Source organism: Fulmarus glacialis, unplaced genomic scaffold (assembly GCF_000690835.1).
Source record: "Fulmarus glacialis isolate BGI_N327 unplaced genomic scaffold, ASM69083v1 scaffold2181, whole genome shotgun sequence".
NCBI lineage: Eukaryota > Metazoa > Chordata > Aves > Procellariiformes > Procellariidae > Fulmarus > Fulmarus glacialis.
This window is the reverse complement of record NW_009190741.1, coordinates 46,944-68,310: the sequence shown is the minus strand read 5'-3', so window position 1 is coordinate 68,310 and position 21,367 is coordinate 46,944. Positions and strand designations below refer to the sequence as shown.

The 21,367-nt window shown below is 35.8% G+C and overlaps 1 protein-coding gene across 1 annotated transcript in view; it reads right to left on the bottom strand.

Moving 5' to 3' along the window:
* Positions 1–1,985: 1,985 nt before the first annotated feature.
* The window catches only part of LOC104083032 (follistatin-related protein 5), a gene marked incomplete at its 5' end in the record, with an annotated part of 48,318 nt that continues 28,936 nt past the window's right edge, over positions 1,986–21,367 (bottom strand). Inside the window, 4 exons of the mRNA XM_009586385.1 lie at positions 1,986–2,114; positions 3,650–3,757; positions 10,453–10,602; positions 17,680–17,798. Coding sequence (XP_009584680.1) covers positions 1,986–2,114; positions 3,650–3,757; positions 10,453–10,602; positions 17,680–17,798 — 506 coding nt within the window. The remainder of the gene's footprint in view (positions 2,115–3,649; positions 3,758–10,452; positions 10,603–17,679; positions 17,799–21,367) is intronic.

Below are 21,367 nucleotides of genomic sequence, written 5' to 3'. Positions count from 1 at the left end.
CTCTTTAATAGATTTTGTTGGTTAAACCCCCTAAATCTATGGGTTTAACATTGGACAAACTACTGCAGGCTTTTTGTCAGACTTCAGAAATTTTCTTTTGGTCTTTATCTGGCATGTGAATGAAAAAAAAAAAAAGCAAAAGCAAATGTCACAAGATAATTATACTAGGCCTGAATTGATGTACATGTTTATTATACACCTGCAGTCACTTGTCCAATTTCATTCTTTCACTGTTTAATTGAATTGCATATTCTTTTTTTATCTCTGTGGGTTTTCTTTCATTCTTTAATCCTCTTTTCTCCTAAGTTGCATATAGGACAGGCGAAATGACTCGTCAGCCGAAGGTAGCTGTGACTCACCATGCAAAGCAGAAAGCACCTACTTGACCTATTTAGGCAAAACATCCTCTTAAAATTGTTTGAGTTAGACAAGATGAGTTCCTCACTAGCTTTGAACTGGGCCTGTTTTTCTTTTTCCAGTCCTGGTTCCCTTCCTTGTATGATGTTTATTCCTATCCATCTTTTTCTTTTCCTATTTATGTGAAAATGAATGTATCTAAATGTCAGTTCTGTTGGGGTAGTACCTCTATTACTTGGTAGATTAAGAAGCAGTAACTTCTGGTCTCTCAAGGCATACCTGTTCCAAATGTAGCAAAATTATTTAATGCTTTTCTAAGGCTGAGTGTGAGGACTACAGATTACTTCAGGGACACAATGTGCATTTATCTACTCAATTCAAGAAATGTGGCAGAAATGGTACCTATAGAAACTTGAACTTGGAAGAGCAGAATAAACAATTGAGTTAATTATTTGCAGAGCTGTTTTGAGTTCAAATAGGTCTGTGCCACCTTGCAAAGAACCTAACAGTCCTAAACATACAAAGTGCTAATACATATTAATGCAATATTCAGACATACAAATCCTAGACTGCAGAATTTTTCAATCTATACAGGTAGAAATGTTATAGAAAAATATGAAAAGAAAATGATATTTCACATTCTTACTAATGTATTTTGAGGAAGAAAAATAGATTTTCATTGAAGAGGCCTTGGGAGATCTTGAAAAGATTTCTGCTTTATGCCTATATTAAGAGTTGGCCTCTTTTTCTCACACTCTCTTTCTCTGTTCCATATGTCTTTTAAAATCCAGCTGGTCACTTTGTTCCATTCTTCCATACTTAAGAGTATTTCTATCACATCCAGAACTTGTCTGTTCTTTGCACAACCAGAAAGACAATCCTACATTCACTGAGAGAAATAACTAAGGTCCCAAGAATTTACAGTGTTTCCTGGCATGGATTACAATATGAACCATTTTAATATCATATACTCAGCACCCATGAAATAAGACAAATTTTATTCATGCATCTAAACAGAGTTTATGTTACATGCTCAGTCATGGTTTGTTTTAAAAACAGAGAGCCTGATGAAAAAACAGGTAGAAAGAACTGAATGAGCAGGAGAAGCCAGTTCACAAAGTTTTAAATTACGTTGTACTGCAATTCCTTTTAAAACTCCAAAAGTGTTTTTTCTGGTCCATTAATCAAGAGAATAACTCTGATACAACCTATATGTAATACAATATGACAAATACTATATATGGCAACTGCTCTGAGCAGTAGAAGAAATTAATAAGTACTATTTACAAATTAAGATTTATGCTCCTAAATTAGGGAATTATCCAAGTATTACACTTACCAATTCCTCAAGAAAACCCCAGTGATATTATATCTCAATTTTAGTACGTAAAGCAGTGGAACTTTTGAACATTTGGTGAGATAAGGAAGAAAAACTCTAATAAAAGTGTTTATTCTGATATCCAGCTTGTTTTCAATAAAACTCACATTTAGTTTTTTATGAAGAAGGGTGTTGCAAAGCAATATTGAAGTAGGTGGCGTGGTCTCAGATTTTCAAGGTTTTAAAATTATATTTTCTTTGGAGACAATGTTATAGCTCATTTGAAATTTAATTGTAATTCAGGTAAAACTTACCTTATATGGGTAATGATGAGGGTTGTAGACGGAATGAAAAAGTCATCCACTCTGTCAAACTGCTTTCCCACTGGCTGAGTATGGATTGTGTGATGAGAAACACTCCCACTGGCTTGCGTTATCACCTACATAAAGTAACATCATTATAAACTATAGAAATATTCTTTCAAAATTTAATCTCTATGCAAATAAATTAATAAATTATTGCCTCTGTATTCCATCTCTTGTATTATCCTTCAGTTACCAAGAAAAAGAACACAAATGACAGTGAATAAAGCTGAACACCATTACAGATTTCAAAGAATTGTTACGTACCTGACCACTTAAGCTTCACATTTACTTTTTTCCTCTCCTTTCTTTTCCACCACTGACTCCATATTTATTCATTTACATTACAAAAGCCTCTAGCAGTTCTTAGTGCAAACTAAGTTTTTTGTTTACCTTTTGTTTTTTTTACACTAGATCCTAGAGTGAGATGAAATTTCTTAAGCACTTCAGCCAGAGTGAAAAGATAAGATGTTATCAACTGATCCACAGGAAGCTATGGCTAAGCATACTCCCAGTTCTTGTCAATTATGAGGTAATTCAACATAGCACAGACATATTTCAGAAGAGCAAGTTGATTTGAGTTTACGCATTCCTTAAGTTGTTATGAACCAATTTTCCTCGAATCCCCAAATCTTGGGCCTCCTCTGAGGTAAATGTTTATAGGTGAATAAAAGACAATTCCATATAATAGCCACTATGATATTCACATACTTGCACTTAAGAGCAGATTAAAAAAAAGAAAATAATCGATTATCTATATTGTAAGGACAAATGAGAGTGAAGATGATCAGTCACTTTAAAACATGGTAAGACTGACTCAATTATCGGTCATTTTCTAGTGAGAAGTGACAGCTAAACTCCCACAAATTACCTTGCATACTCATAGGTGTTTTCAAATGTTAATCATTTTTCTGCTTGAGCCCTGTGTTTGAATTTCTCTTATTCTTTATGTTATATGTATTTTTAAATACATAAGGATTTCATTAACTTCTAAAGAAAAGGAAAATAAGTTGAAATAAAAAGTAATTTTGAAATTATAACATAAAGACGATCACCATAATCTCAGGGGATTACTTTAAATAAGGAACAGAAAATCGTGAAAAAGTAGGAATGCAAGTACAGCTTCTTGAAATGTTTCTTTAGTGACTGTCCCTAGGCTTACCACTGCTCAGAGGCACAGGAAAAGAAAAGATTTTTAATATTTTATATCTGAAAAAAGCTTGTCACCTCCAGAGCGTCAATATAATTTTAGTGAAGTAAGAATATGCCTAAAATCCAGTTTATCCTCTAATTAGGGAAAAAAACATCATAAACAGCAACAGTTTGCTCTCAAAAGACTGGCAGTTACAAAATATGCTGCTGCTTTCAGCTGTATTCCTTATCCTGCTATCAGTTCAGCATTGTCACTTCTGACTAAGGATGTTGAAAATAATCTCTAACTTTTTTAGCAAAGTCAGTTGTCTGAATTGTTTTCTAGTTACCTGAAATCATTTCACTGCCCCTGCTGGGGTAATGATAATAATGCTGAAAGGAAAATATACAAAATGTTGCAATTACACAAAGGTTCAACTTGTCTGGATTTCCTTGCATATAATCATTCTGATCACCCCACCTGCAAAGTTGGTGAATCCTTTTCCATGCTTCCCCAGCTCAGCACCCAGACTTGATCATGTGATTTATCGTACTGTAGTTTCACTGGAACAGGATCTGTACTTACTGCCTGAAGAACAATAAAAATAGAAGTCCTTAGTTTCTGTCACATTTTCAGAAGAAAAGTAATATATATGCTTGACTTAAAATGATGACTGGACATGCATTTCCTGATGTTTTCAGGTTGTATTTAAAAACTGTGTTGTCAATTGTTGAAACAGCCCTCTGATTAATTCAAAGTTAGCGAAATGCTGAAAAAGTGATTTTTATTCATTATGTGCTCTAACATTTGGCATCAAAATTACATTATACTGAAGCTATTAAGCAGCTGAAAACAAAGGTTTTAAATCAAGTTAAAAAGTACTTATCTTCCTTCCCTACCATCACTCTCACTTTACATATATCAGTTTAAAAACTACACCAATTATTGGAAAATGGCTAAAAAGGGAAGAGTATTCTCAAGCCACATACTGAAATCAATTCAAGGTGTTACTACACAGTCCTACATAAAACCAACACAATGTTGCCACACCCAAAACTTCCTATCTCTGCTAAACTGGGTATATTCTGTTGAAGTTGCAAAGATTGTTTTCATGTTTTCCAATTACAATTGCTACTTTTGGTAGATTTGTGATTCCCTACAACCTTAAGCACTCTCTCTTGAGACCACAAACCTTTTAGAGACTTGAGCTCTACACTTCCTTTGTTACGAGAAGAACTGAAGACTTCAGAGGTATGAAATGGGAGGACAACGTATTTGATTAAGAGACATTCTGCATGAGGTAAACAACTGGGAGGATTACTTTTCCGGAAAAAATAAGTGGAAATTCTTTTTTAGTCTCACCATTATGGAACAGTAAAGCACAGCTTGTTTATCAGTTTGTCAAGGAGAGTACCAGCTGGCTAATTAAGTGAACCTAATTTAAACTAATGATGTAGATCCTCAAGATAATGCACTAATGGCTGGCTGAGACTGCTGATGATACTTAACTGTACTCCTGAGGTGTTGCAAGCCACAGCTTCATCTAGGCAGAATTTGGTTTTCCTTTTGAAAATGGAAAATGAAGCCAGGCTGCTCACCAGCTCATTTAAAATCAGAAAGATACCCCCTGAAAAAGGTCATTCATGTTTGATAACATTTTTCTGCTGCAGGCTAGAAGACAGGTTGTCTAAAATAATACTTGGGCTGTTGTATAGCTAATTTGTTCAGGAATGTCAAATTTGCTTTGGGCTTCCCCAGATAAAAGGTCTGACCCATATGTGTTCTGCTGAATGAGTGCCAACTACATTCAGGGTTTGGACGGTGGCACCGCCAGGAGGAGGAGAAGGAATTGCCCACGGAGTCAAGCACAGGTAAGGCTGCTCCCAAGAGAAGAGCCAGCAGCAGAAAGGAGCTGAGCGTGTTGAAAGCAGGCTTTCACAGCTGTTTCTAGCTAGCCAGGCTGATCTGCCAGCAGTACAGTGTGGACTGAACGACAACGAGCTCTGTTTACTTCAGCATGCCTCTAAGTCACCCCAGTTAATGGTGCACTGCTAAGCAATATGGGACAATTGCAGGTGACAGTGCTTGCTTTCTAGAATTTACAAAAGAAAGCAAGTATTTCTCTTAACTTTATAATGAGAATTACCTGGCTAAATCAAAAAGTCTACATATATCTCTCTAAAGATAGACCATCCATGTTTCCAATACATTTCAATTTAGTCTGCTCTAGAATCTTCTTTAAGCACTTATTTTGATAAATACTGTTTTCATAGAAATAAATCATCCTCAAATCTAGTTGTTACATATGTGCACTTATACACACATCTTTTACGTTAACTTTCAGAGTAAAAGGGAATAAATATAACACACATAGCAGTACTTCAGAGAAAACACCATAATAAGCAAAACCAAACGAACATTATTTTTACACAGAAAACAGCACAGTTACACAACTTATATGTTTTTAGTTGTCTTTAGTTTTTTTGCACCTTGACAGAATTTTTATTAAGTGCTGCTCACTTTCAAAATATGAAGTTTACTCCACATTTGTTCCTACCAGAGTATGCATTTTTGAAAACTTGGTTTTACACAGCAGATACGTGGTTTCTTCTTTAAGATATAGACTAGAAATAGTTAAAAAGTAAATATTATCCTCTGTTTTAATATGACAAGGCAGTCTAGTAAGCAAAATGCTCTCATTTATGAACAGCTTAGTATCTGTTTTCCAAAAATCAGTTACATTTTGATTTTTTTTTTCTGTGCTAGGCAGTACTATAAGCAATGAAAATAGACTGATCTGACTCAGAAATTAAACTCCCTTCCTTGCTTCCTGTTTGTATGAGTGTTTGTGTACGTGCATATGATATGAGTAGAGCAACATTTAATGGTTAGAAGAATTCTTGCTGCTTGCAAAAACCAAAACCAAAATAAATGCTTATTGTTAAAAGATAAGGAAGACAGGGCCGTGCTGGTTATAAGAAATTCCGAACAAAGTATCTCTTGACTTGTCACTAAATTCCAAATTAGCCTTACTTCAATTCTAAAAGCCATCTGCGAATCAACGGTGGTGTTATTTTTTTATAGTTTTATACTATGTGTAAAAGATTGGATAGGTTTTGTGCTTTCATGATTTGTTTTGTTTGCAACTACTTTTCCTTGTCTCTTTTTTTTTTTAAATCTATTTTGAATATCAACATGGTTAAGCTGGACACAGAGCAAGTCCCATAATACTTTTCCCATGTATTTGGCTAAGTGTATCCTAGGAAATAATTTTCAGGTCAGTAACAAATAGCAGAAATTCTGCTCAGGTGCCCAAAAGTGACAGTAACACATTTGGTTTAATTTACTTAACCGGTTCACCTGTTATCCCTTAGTCATATTGTCTTACCAAATGTCTGTGTTAATGTCGTGGTTTAACCTGGCAGGCAGCCAAATACCACGCAGCCGCTCACTCACTCCCCCCCGCCCCAGTGGGACGGGGAGAGAATCGGAAGGGTAAGAGTGAGAAAAACTCATGGGTTGAGATAAAGACAGTTTAATAAAACAGAAAAGGGAGAATAATAATGATAATGATAAAATATACAAAATAAGTGATGCACAATGCAATTGCTCACCACCCGCGCTGACCGATAACCAGGTAGCTATCGGTACTTCCTGGATCACACCCACCATTCATATACTGAGCATGACATCACATGGTATGGAATACCCCATTAGCCAGCTGAGCTGGCTGTCCTGATTATATTCCCTCCCACCTTGTGTACCTAGCTCAGTCAGTAGGCATGGGAGCTGTCCTTGGACTAGGAGGGTACTTAGCAACAACTGAAAACATCAGTGTGTTATCAACATTCTCCTCATACTAAATCCAAAACACAGCACTAGCAAGAAATTTAACCCTACCCCAGCCGAAACCAGGACAGTTAAGTATTGTGAAATGGAAAGATAATTTATCATTAATATCTAAACGTCCTAGAACCACCAAAACTGACACTTTCATTCCTGCAAAAGGTTTCCACAGATGGGATAAACTTCATTCTATACCTCCCTAAGTTCACGATCCGGATAGTATTAAAGTAATGGAAAAGCAATGCTATTCTATCCTCAAAATAAAATTACTTTGAAAGTTTTTTTTTCCTGGGCTAGCTTGAAGCTAGCTATACTTGTGGAGTATCCGGTTTTAGCTCAACATTTTTGCTAAGGAGCACAGACTTAGTGCACAAAGCTCTGTGTAACACCTAGGCATCCTGTATGTCTGTTTTTCAGCTCACTACAGAATATTTATGTGATAGAACGGCAACCTATCTAACTCCATCCCAAAACTGGAGAATCGCTTTACATATTTCTGGGGGAGGGGTGTACTTTTAATTAGTGGCTAATTTATTGAATTTTACTCTTTAATTAACATACATGATTGTGGTAATTATCTCTAAATATTCAGTTAATGGTAAAGCATTTAGTAAAATAATAACTAATGTAACTGAAGGTAAATTAGAAGAGTCTACCACTCAAACTATTCCATGAAACCTAAGTTTAGAAGAACCTCCAACTTCTCTAATATTTTTCAGTGAGCTCAAAAGGCATAATATGCTCTTGCCACTGAAGTCTAAATGCTAATAAATGCAATTAAATTGGTATTTCATCCATCAGGAAAGCAAGATGACACATGAATGTCAGCCAGAGACCAGGGAAACCATTGTCAGAGATTCCAGTCCTTAAATCTGTGGATTGCAGTAAGACTATATATTTTTTTAGTCTCTCTTCCTGAAGAAATATATTGAATTGCCTGTAAAAAAAGTCTTGTTTTCAGAAAACAAAAATTCATTACCCACTCAGTTCATCTCTACTTTGATATGCAAAGGTCAATTTAACTAAAAAAAGTAAAAGAACAAAAAAATTAATAATTTTTTATTATTAACTTTTTGAATAAAACATTTTATCAGACTCTATCACCATTTGGATAGGTCAGGTTTTGAGGAAGCTATGTCTACTGAGCCAGCTGACATAGAATATAGAAGGCAGAAATTGTAGATGTTTAAAGAATGCAAAATTATTAAAATTATTTGTCAAGCTAATGTAATTTTAAAATTGCAATTTTGCTATTTATTTTTAAATTTTACATTAATATATGTAATACATACGTATACTAACATCACAGAATCATAGAATGGTTTGGGTTGGAAGCGACCTTTAAAGGTCATCTAGTCCAACCCCCCTGCAATGAGCAGGGACATCAACTAGATCAGGTTACTCACAGCCCCATCCAATCTGACCTTGAATGTTTCCAGGGATGGAGCATCTACCACCTCTCTGGGCAACCTATTCCAGTGTTTCACCACCCTCATTATAAAAAATTTCTTCCTTGTATCTAGTCTAAATCTAGACTCCTTTAGTTTAACACCAGTACCCCTTGTCCTATTGCTATAGGCGCTATTAAAAAATCTGTCCCCAACTTCCTTATAGGACCCCTTTAAGTACTGAAAGGCCACAATAAGGTCTCCCTGGAACCTAATATGTGATATATAATCTATTCATTAAAGATTTTCATTCACTTATCAGTGAAAAAGACAAAAGGCATGAAGAAAAGCTCTATTTAAATATTTTTCTTAACAATTTAGATTAGATTTCTAATTAAAAAAATCCATGTTTTATTTAGCTAAAGAACATCTGTTTCCTAAGAATGTGATGATACTATAAGTAACCCTGTAGATGTTAGGCACGTTTGTATGATTAAAATTTGAATCAGAACACCCAGTGTGGTGTCAAAACCTCTTTATCAGTTTCACGTACAAGTGCCCTTTCTTCTCAGAATCAGAAAAGGATTGTTAACAAGTTATTAACTAGCTTCAGAGCTCTTTGCCCAGGAAATAATTTTCTTTCAGAAAAAGAAGACCCTGCTTTTAAAGTAAATGTCAAGATTTTATATGATCTTTAATGTACTTAAAAAACCCGCCACGAATACACAAACCCAACTAAAAAACAAGCCCTTTGTCTGCTGACAAGACTGTTGACAGTCCCCAACTATAATTGATTGACTTTTTTGCCACTGAAAGTGAAATAAAGCTAATCTTTCTGGTCAAATGGCATCATCCTGAAAGACTGAAGACTATATAATGAAATATATTCTATTGTATGTGTCTGATTAAAAAAAAAAAAAAAAAGGAAGAAAAATAGTGTAATATGGTGGGAATACTAGGCAGAAAACAAATAGAAAAAATATTTTAATTTTGCCTTTTCCATATGCCTTGTTAACACAAACATTTTAAGACTAAATACTCTCTTCATATTCAGAAAATATCTTTTTAGGATTTAATGAGTTTATGGCTATTATTTTTTAAATGCATTTTCACATGTCTTTAACAATTCCACAGACTGAAATCCGTCCTCATGTAAATCCCCTATTTAACCTCATAGTACAATGATATAATTTATACCACCAGATACATAAAGGAAAAAAGAGAGAGAAAGAGAGACAAGAATACAGTGGTTATAGTATTTGATTTGAGTGGTGGCAACTAAACATCAAATTTTTACTCCATCCCAGTGAGATTACTGACCACTGGGATTATATTGTGACTCTCAGGCTCTCCTGCAGAAACTGTACTGCTCCAAAAAACTAATACTCATTTTAGCATTGCCTTGTACTTTGGTCTTCCACAAACTATATGAGTGCATTAATACCTGTACCATAGCATCAATTTCTTTCTTTCACCCAATGAATTATTTTGACTAACCAGGGTATCTCCAGCATCCCAGAGACTGAGAAATTGATAGTACTACCTACATAGTAGAGAGGAATAAAGAAGTTCGAATTCACAGTCTCTAATCTTGGCTAAGGGTGGTGTTGGGTCTTCCACAATTCCAGTAATTTCTCTGTCTAAAAGCCTACTGAATAACAGCCCTCCACCTTCTGTAGCCAAACCTAACCCCCTGACTTTTCTGGTCAAAACTGATAGACGCATTCCTGTGATAAGACTCTATTTTAATGAATCTTCATTTTCAAGTAAAAAATGCCTCAAGCCAGAAACTTTCCAAAGAACTCATTTCCTCAACTATTTGATGAATATTTATATGAGGTATTTTCATGTCGATTCTCTCCCTCCCAATTGCCTATTGACAAGAACAGTCACTAAACATAAGCTGCTGCTAAATGTAAAAAGTAGATGAGCTTTTTTCTAGATATTGTGTTTACTCTCAAGCTAATTGCATTGTTTTCGAAACATGAAGGAAAACCTTAAAGTCTTGTTTCCAAAATAGATATTAACTTAAAAATTAGAAATAAATACCTGTACAACTTTCTGAGACTGTACATCAACGATAAGAACTCTGTCAAGTGTGGGCTGAGTTGCGTAAATGAACTTGTCTTTTACATTAACAGCAGTTGCCCATACACACCGCTGAACGGGATCTCCTTCGGCTTTGGGACAAACTTCATCCTATAATTCAACAGAAACAGGGAAAGAATCTAACCAGTCAACAATACAATAGAAAGACAAATTATACTCTTTTTCTTCTTTCTTAACTGTAAAATAAAATCTCAGAGAATTTAGGGAAGGAAAAAGGACAGGCAAATTAGGACATAGACTAATGTTAGCCAAACTGCATGTTGTAAGCACCACACAATTCACGAGCACTTTAGTGTAAACCATACACCAGCTTTTTTGGATCTTTTCTAGGCATTCAGGCAGTTAGCCTGAGAAAGAAACCCATTTGAAACAATAACACGTGTAGAAATAAAGTAAGCAAGAGCCAGGAGACCTTAAAAACAGAAAAACAAATTAGACACACGATGTCTCGTTACTATGCAGTAGCTAGCAGCTTCCCCATCTGCACCATCACAGTATCTTGCAAAGCAAGGCAGTTACAGACATGGCTTACACGTACATCTGAGAACACAGCAGTAAGGCAGGCAAATACTAAATTGGGAAGATGACAATGTATAAATGGAGAGGAAGAGAAGGAGGTGTGGTGCAAGTTGTCACATGGTATATGGGCAAAGCAGCGGCAGTTAGAGGGATTTGCTTTTTTGGTCACATGGAGTACTGATATGTTGCTTCAAAGGTCAAGAAGTTTGGCTGCTTCTGCTGGAAGACATTCTCATGGCCTATCTCACTAGTGTTAAACCCAATACAAATCAAATGGCTTCTTAACATCATTCCTTCTCCCTCTGCCCTTCCATCCCTGCAAAAGGATGAATTTGAAACAAAACCAAAATTCCTGTTGACTTCAGTTAATTCATATTTCATATTCATATTTCATAATACATACATTTATAACTATGCACTCTCACTCAAAATAGCTATCTGTAATTTACATGCTCACTATTCATATTTTTATATAAATATATTCCCACTCATCATATATATATTTCTACCTCTCTATTTGTAACTATTTACCCCCAGTGAAAGCTTGCTTTTATAAAAATTAAAAGTTACTTCATCAAATACGTTACCATATTTGGAAATGCCCTTCATGAAATAGCATGATTTTTTCCTATAATGGACACAAATTTATCTAAAAACAAGGACCTGAAAAATATTCTGCTTGGAGATGTACAGCATGTGCCAAGCTTTTTTGTTTTCCTGACCTATTCTTCTTTTCCCTCTAAATTTTTCTTCCTTTCATCACAAGGGGTAATTTCACTAAATCATATGTATTATTTCTTTTTAGCACTTATCTGCTGCTTATTCCTAATTTAGAATGCTCTGTCTGATACATCGTAACTGGTCGCTGTGAAAATAATTATGATATGTCAGCAGGTGATGACTTCAATGTAGAATGAACAGCAAGAGTTGATGAGATCTTAAAAAAGAATTCTGTTTCTAAGCATCAGACCCCTTTTAAAAAGAAGGGGAAAAATAACGTGACAGAACAACATATCCGGCACTAAGCAATGGTTTTCAAGAAGACGATAATGCATTTCAACTTTTCTGTATCATCAACATTCTTTACCTGCCATGCCTCTGTACGTTTGAGAAAATACACTCAATCTTTATATGTCAAAATAAGAAATAAATCAATTTCCAGCTCTAACAGAGGGAGTTTCTGTACAGCAGATCGAAAGCCACTGTTTGGTCCTATGTGGTTCTTAAACCTCAATAAAGGAAAGATCTTTCAGAAATCACATTGATAAGGAAAGGTTACTAAACTCAGGTATCATGGGATGGCACATAATCAGGAACTTCAGCAGAACTTAGAAATGAGTAAAAAGAGTAAGATTTATTTTGCACTGCCATACACTTTGAAGGGAGGAGTCTAAAATCTGTTTTTTAAAGCATGATAGGCACGGTGACAAACGGGACTTTCATTCTTAAATGTGGCTAAAAGCTTTTCATCGCATAAAGTGAAATTTCAACATAAACAAGTACGTCTCTAATGTCATGTACAATCATCAGATCAACGATCTATTGCCATTTGCCTGCTGTGCAATTGTCACTTCAGTTGGAAGGGTGTTTTACCGATGTCAAATATTTTTTATATTTATTCTAAATATGACTTGTCTTAGTTCCATGTTTTAACTAAACCGATAACTACTTTTAGACTGTTCCACAGAGTCTTCTTTCTTCCTCAGAGAACACCTTCTTCAAATAATGCATCTGTAAATGTTTACAACAACGCTATACTGTGTCATTCTTTTCAGTCATGTCTCTCAGGAACTCACCTTAGTTTACCCCCGTTTTTGGTTCTGTGAATTCTACAAGGACACATTCAACACATTATTCAAAAATAACACCAACCCCTGCTGAAGGAATTGAGGTTTCTCTCACATGGCATCATATAGATTAGTGTAAATGATTACAACAATCATACCTCCCATTGTGGGAAGTATAGCAGAGCAGGAAAATATGTAAGTTAAACACTTATAACTATATCCAGAGTTAAGCCACCTCCTTAAACATTTTCCTGAATCTGAGTCTAAAATACTGACTGAAGTGTATTTCTAAATATTATTTCAATGTAAAAGCAATAAAAATATAGGGGTTTTATATATGTCTATAGATGTATACATGCACATATATATTTAAATTAGAAACTACAGGACATGATTCTTATTATCTACGTAATTCATAAAACTTGCTCCTCTTCTTCCACTTTAAATACAGCAAGTAGAAAGTACAACACTTTCTCAGATCTAAAGTAAAAAATATTAAGTAAAAAATAAATCTACATATACAAATGCAGTTTACTGGTTCTAGAATATTATTTATGTTGTCATAAATTTCTATAATCCAATGCCAACTCTCACTTTGCTCCAAAAAATGAAAAATTAAAACAAAAGCAAAAAAAGTGTTTTTTCAAAGTAACACTGAAAATTATGTGTATCCAAAATAGAGTTCCCCAGCATGAATCGGTTTATGCAGTTGTTTTCTATAGTTATTCAAATGCACATTTATCTAGATGCCCCAGAAATAGCTTCAATCAATGGAACTGAAATCTTGCTTTTGAAAAGTTAACATTTATCTGATTAAACAGTTTAGATTTCTTTTACATTACAGGCAGTAATTCTGAGGCTCTATATTCATTTCCCTAGTGATCAGGTAATTGGTTAAAATAATTTCTCCTTAAAATATAAGCATAAAACCACCCTTTTCTTCTTCTAATTAAAATGTAAGCAATTTACTTTTTCCTAATTTAGGAAAAAAGCTAACATCTGATAAAACATTAATTTATTTCATTGTTTTTTTTCCCCCAGACTTTTTAATCAAAAAGTGACTTGCCCTGTAACAAGTCAGCAGATGGAGGAAAATAAATCCTTCAAGAAAGTTTTTTAAGGTAGTCTGGGGCAAGAAATTCCCAAGAGAAAACGTGTACTTGTAGACTTATATGTGCAAATTCTATGTTTATAAACGTACACTTAATGCAAGGGTCCTCAGTGTTCTAACAAGATTTAAGTCAAGCTCTTTAAGCAGTATAATGAAATGTCTAGCTATGCTATGACTGTCCAAGAGTAAGATGACATCAACAGGTTACAACAGTGCATGTATTAAGACATGAATTTATATATCACTTATTCTATATTAAGTTACTGTTTACTTGACATTCTGTAATAAAAATCAGACTGCGGACCTTTTTCACATTTTTTTCAAAAAACAAAGGTTAACAATCTTGCATTTACTACACTTGCTGTGCTGTAAGAGTGTAAACCAAAGCAATTTCTGTGGACTAACAAGTGTGTTTCAAGTTCATTTCCTGTGGAAACTTTGCTCTGTCATGTAGTCACATTAATTATTTTGAAATTAAGTATTTTGCTCCCACCTCCAGCACATATTCATCTTCAAGTGTGGATGGCCTAGTTCACTGAAATATGGCCATTATGCGCTAGTCCTTGTAATAAAGAGGAAATCAGGATTATCTTGAAACCAAAAGGATTTTTCCACTGGTCTCAACAAAGGCATATGTTTTAATTGCTTCTTTCCCCACCCCCAGCTTCCTGAAATAATTATTCTAATTTGGATTCATTGGGAAGGGAAAATAAAAACACTTTTGCATAAGAATTAGAATTTAAAGGCTTTGGATAGCATTAATTTGCAGAAGAAAAATAGAGATTGCATGTTAGTGAGGAAATGTCCCAAACACTTCAGAATGATGAGACATTTAACAGCGGAAAGACTCTACTTGGACCATGGTTAAGAATCTATTTGACAACAGGTTAAACAAACAGCTGTTGAAGTTGGTATAACTAAACAATAACCTGCATCAGAAAACAGAAATAAGTTTATTTCTGTCCCTATGCATCTAGAATTGTCAATATCAGTTTAATAAAAGCCTACTTTCATTTGACATTAATTTAGAAAATTCAAGTAATTTAGGAGATTCTGGGAAGGAGAGGAGGAAGCTCCTTATATTCCTCTGAACCACGATGATCCAGTAAAGCACTAAATCTTTTGCTTCACTTTAAACACAATGAAAGTCTAACTGATTCCCATGTTAGACACACACTAAAGTGCTTTGCTGTATTGACACTCAATTGCACAAGAGGCAATTAAATATTTAGATAAGGGTTCTCAAGTATATAGTTACTGAGAAATTGTATTTACTTCTAGCAAAATTAGCATACCTAAATATGTACCTGTGTAACTACTGCAACATTTGTTCACAATACAATGCAATGCCATGTAGAAACATCTGAGTTCATTCTTTTACAGGAGCTCAGCTAAGGGTAATTTATTTTGTTGACAGGCAAACAGGAAACTTGGGGAGGAATACTGAAGTATCACATGCAATATCCAGACATTTTCTGTAACACTTCTAGTACCTAAACTGCACTGCAGAATTTAGAAATGTTCCTACACTTTAGCAAATGTTTGGCAATGAAACAGGTCTACTGGGTTTTACTTATCACTTGAACAGCTAATTTAGAAAAGTGTAAAGAAATGGGAAAGGTTTAAGCAAACATATATATGTTAAGAGATAAGTGATGGAGATTTTATTGGCGATAGCTGCTGTAGATGTGAAAGGCTATGTAAAGCCACCTCAAAACATGCAGTATACCAACATTTCTGATTAGTAAAGTTATATGACAAAGTCAAAGAGAATTACTAATGAGAATTTATGACATGAACTCTTACCACTAAACAATCACATGCTGAAATTGATAAAAATCTGATCCTGGGACAGAACTGGGTTATTTTATTATTCTTATTTAGAGAACACAGATTTTCCAGAGAGGCTTGAGGAAGAAATGGTATTCTTCAAAGGAGGAAACAGTTGTCTAAAGCTTCATAGTCAATGAGTTTTTTTCAAGAATATACTACTGTTGTCGTAGTATTAGCAGTGTATGAGGGAACTGTTTTAAACTCATGTTTCACCCTTATTCTAGGAGGAAAGTAATCTTAAAGGTTTTTTTTTCAAAATTTCAAATTTTTTACTGAAAACTCTTTCTCGATTTTTTCATTTTTTGGAATGCAAAGTCAACAATGATGTCAGTATGAGTAGAAAAACATAAGGATATATTTTCCAAATATTTCTGATTTCTATTGCAGGAATAAAGATTTATTAACCACTATATGTAAGGGAAGATGTGTTCAGGGGAATAAGTAGAAATATTGTTGAATTTAATGGGCAAAATGACATGCACATAGGTACAAAGCTTCATTGCTGGTTATATATTTACCACACCCACCCACAAACCAAAGATATCCAAAGAAGGACAAGTCTATACCTACTCTAAAATGAACTTTATCAAGTAGTCTACTTTCCTGGTCTCTCCTTTTTTTTTGTGGGAAACGCATAATTACTATGCTACTTTAGTTTTGAAAGCTACAAAAAGGAAACAAGCTTGACTTACCCATCCTGATTATTACATTTCAATAAAAATACACTTAAAATCTAGGCTGCACTTTAGACCAATAAAATTTTAACAGACTTCTTAAATAATCAACTTTTGAATTAACAGCCATAAAAAAGCTCTTTGGCTTATTTTTGGCTATGTCAACCTAATTTCACTGAAGCAGAAATCAAGGTATGATTAGCTGTTCAAAGCATAATTATTCACAGTAAAATAAATCTTGCTGCTGAGTACAGCAGCCTTTGACATCAATAATGATAACTGAAGAGGCAAATTCCATTGAGACAGTTCTGCTGTTGTTTCAGTGTGCTTTAGATATTAGGGAAAAAACCCCAAAGTGTACTCATGGGTTATAACATATTTCAAGGTCACTCATTCAAATCCAAATAATGAGAAAAAGTTACTATTTTTGAAAAGTGATAGATCATATAGAACAAGTCTTAATGCAGTGACTAGTACCAAGTGTTCCTGTGAGAACATGCATCGTGTTAGCTAGCAATTTGATTAGCAGTAAAAGAAAAACAACAAAAGAATAAATGGAAGTGGAGAATACAACTACTGTTTTTATGTATGCGACACATGGAATATGCTACACATAGAAACTACTCCATAAATGCACCGAATTTGATGAAATCAGCTATAAATCTGTTAACAATAAAGTTATTGAAACTACTTATATGAATTGTAAGTTGGAGTCAAAGCATCAATCATCTCTACTAACTTCAGTGGAGCTGTAAGACTGTTTATCAGGATAGGGATTTGCCTCATGATAGCCTGACAGTTTAATATAGACAAACATCCAATGGAGGAAAAAAAAACTTAAAAAATAGTAACTTTAGCTCTTATATTTAATAGAGAGAGAATCAATCCCTGATTCACAGAGATGCACTTAACTGGGGGGGAGGTGAGAAAAAACAACAACAACCACCACCACCAAACTAGAAATAAAGAGTAGAGAGTTGTTAAAGAAAGGACTGGGAAAAGAGAAAGACAGTTAAAGAAAATAAAGGATTTGAAAAGTATACAGGGAATACTCAATCTAAAAGAAAGATTGAAAGTTTGATTTTGATCAAGGAAAATACAGAAAATTTTGAGTACACCACTATAAGCTACTTATTAATTGAGAAGATATGTTTGAATTTATCAAGCAGAAAACACTAAACTAGCAACAATAAATTCTTATTTAAAGAAAACACTACAAATAAATTTAAAAAAAATAACTTGCCTGAAAACCGAGGAGTTTTTCACTAGGCTTAATATGTCTCTGAAATTCACATTCCACTGGTTGTATTACTTTGATGCCATCTTCATAAAAAACATAAAACATGTTCCCAATTCCCAGACCTTAGGAACAAAAACACATTGAAATGTATAAAATTAAATAATGTCAAAAAAGAAAATCCTTGTCTTGAACTAAAAACTTCACATTTTTGGTAGGAGATCAATTTGTTAAAGTGTATAGTGCTAATACAGCTAATCCTATGGGATCTTTTATTGTAAAATGAAAACAAAACCATTACGTTATTCAGAATTTCACATAGTTTTCTCCATTGGCAAGACAGTGTCTTTATGAATACAGATCTAGAAACACATAGTTTGACAGTTGCAGTAAAGAAAGTGATCTTGTGAAATCATCTACATTGAAATCAAATTAATATAAATTCTCCATGTATTCTTGTTTTTCTTTTTCTGACGGATGGAAGTGTTAAAGTAATTTCTGTGTAACATTGAAAGGCAAGTTCTGAATCTTTGTTATAAACCCTTATTTGACATTTTTTTCAGTCAGAAAAGGAAATATTATCTATTGGATTTTATTGGAAAGCCACAGTTGGGCAGATATTCATTCCAAGTTTGAAGGGTCACAAACGTTTATAGAACTATTCAATCCTTCTGCCGCCATGTTGCTGAATGAGAAGCAATGTTGCTGAGTCATGTAATGTTTTGTGGAGAAGGTGGGAACCAGATCTGTAGCATGAAGTCTCATAATACCTGTGGTCATGCTCATGACCACAAAAAATGACATTCTACTTAGTTTACGATGTGCCAATTAAGACAACAGTTGATGATTTGCTATGTGGCTATGATGGATGATCAGTTCATATTTGTAAAGTTCTATGAAGAAAATCACAGTACTCATAAAATTACCATTATAACCAATTCTGACAGCTAAACAATGATAAAAATGTACGTGTATCCTTGGTACAGGGCCTAAGCTTCCACTTGACATAACAATATTTGGTATAGGAACACAGGGGAATAAAACCCAGGAAAAATAAATTTGAGTCTGAAATTCTACTTATCTTAAATTCTGAAGGAAAACCTACATTAATAGAGAGAGAACACATCTTAATCTCAAATAAAATAATGAGAACATTAACGTGGGGAGAGAAGTGTGTGTTTGTGTATAGATATATGTGTGTACATCCATACATAAAAGTTCCCAGTCCCCGTTAGGAATCACATACGTAATATAGTCATTTAAAAGGTAATAGTAATATGCATAAGGTTGTCAGGCCATGTCCAGAACAAGCAAATTCAATTATCTTTGAGAAATCTTGCGGAATCATTTCCTACTTCTGGCCAAGTTTTCCTAAAAAGAAGGAAGGGACAGTCTCCTAGCAGGGTTTTCCTCATTTTATATCAAATCTATCTATTAATAGGCTACCAAAAAGTAGGAGAGGAATTTGTCTATGCTGCTTTTGATGTAGCATAGAATTAGGCTCAGGTTCGAGGAAAACTTACCAATCATGTCTATTCTGAGCATAAGCTGCACTAAGGGCAATATGCCCGCTCTGGCCAATAGGATACTTTTATATGCCTTTGCACGTAAATCATACAGCCTATGTAAGATAGTATGTCAAGGTCTGTCTTTAAAAAATGCCTGACATTGTATCCTGTAAGAACAGCTGGAATTTGTAGATAACCCTGACTGAGATTAGGCTGCCCCTACCAGTGAACACAGTGTAGAGACCTATAGTTGAGCAACTGGCTTATTGTATCTTGGTGATAAATAAATATGTGGAGTTGGCTGGGAACAAAACAAGGTTTTCCCTTCTCCATGGTCTCGCTGACTAAAGTATATTATAGTTATTAGCAGGATAAGTAATACCAGACATGAGGAAGTAAATCAGCTGATAGCCCCAAGTGATACAGACATTTCATAGAATCATAGAATCATAGAATCATTAAGGTTGGAAAAGACCTTTAAGATCATCGAGTCCAACCGCCAACCCAACACTACCATGCCCACTAAACCATGTCCCTAAGTGCCTCATCTACACGTCTTTTAAATACCTCCAGGGATGGTGACTCCACCACTTCCCTGGGCAGCCTGGTCCAAGGCCTGACCACTCTTTCAGGAAAGAAGTTTTTCCTAATGTCCAGTCTAAACCTCCCCTGGCGCAACTTGAGGCCATTTCCTCTCGTCCTATCGCTAGTTACTTGGGAGAAGAGACCAACACCCACCTCGCTACAACCTCCTTGCAGGTAGTTGTAGAGCGCGATGAGGTCTCCCCTCAGCCTCCTCTTCTCCAGGCTACACAGCCCCAGTTCCCTCAGCCGCTCCTCATAAGACTTGTTCTCTAGACCCTTCACCAGCTTCGTTGCCCTTCTCTGGACACGCCCCAGCACCTCAATGTCCTTCTTGTAGTGCGGGGCCCAAAACTGGACACAGTATTCGAGGTGCGGCCTCACCAGTGCTGAGTACAGGGGCACGATCCCCTCCCTACTCCTGCTGGCCACACTATTTCTGATACAGGCCAGGATGCCTGCCAGGATAAACAGAATCCTGAAACTTCCTCCTCAGTTGCCAATACCCCAAGGCAGGCTTTCCAATGTACAGATATGTTCGTGTATAGCAACCCAGCCCAAACTTTTAAGGCTTTATTTCCAATGTCTGGATGTTCACCAAACTGTTCTTCAGTATCAGTGAAGGAGACACAGTAAGAAATGTCCTTCTTCCATTTCAATACTGAGTTAGGGAAGTCAGTTCATATGGATCCAACGAAATAATCATAGAATCATAGACTCATTTAAGTTGGAAAAGACCTAAGATGATCGAGCCCAGCTGTTAACCTAACACTGCCAAGTCCACCACTAAACCATGTCCCTAAACACCACAGCTACACGTCTTTTAAATACCTCCAGGGATGGTGACTCCACCACTTCCCTGGGCAGCCTGTTCATACCCCTTTCGGTGAAGAAGTTTGTCCTCCCATCCAATCTAAACCTTCCCTGGTGCAACTTGAGGCCATTTCCTCTTGTCCTAGTGCTTATGACTTGGGAGAAGAGACTGACACCCACCTCGCTACAACCTCCTTCCAGGTAGTTGTACAGAGCGGTAAGGTCTCCCCTCAGCCTCCTCTTCTCCAGGCTAAACAACCCCAGTTCCCTCAGCCGCTCCTCATAAGACTTGTGCTCTACACCCTTCGCCAGCTTCATTGCTTTTCTTTGGACATGCTCCAGCACTTCAATGTCCTTCTTGTAGTGAGGGGCCCAAAACTGAACACAGGATTCAAGGTGCGGCCTCACCAGTGCCAAGTACAGGGGGACAATCATTTCCCTACTCCTGCTGGCTACACTATTTCTGATACAAGCGAGGATGCTATTGGCCTTCTTGGCCATCTGGGCACACTGCTGGCTCATATTCAGCTGGCTGTTGATCAACACCCCCAGGTCCTTTTCTGTTTTCCAGCCACTCTTCCCCAAGCCTGTAGCATTGCATGTGGTTGCTGTGACCCAAGTGCAGGACCCGGCACTTAGCCTTGTTGAATCTCATACAGTTGGCCTCGGCCCATTGATCCAGCCTATCCCTCTGAAGAGCCTTCCTACCCTCACGCAGATCAACATTCCTGCCCAACTTGGTGTCGTCTGCAAACTTACTGAGGGAGCACTCACTCCCCTCGTCCAGATGC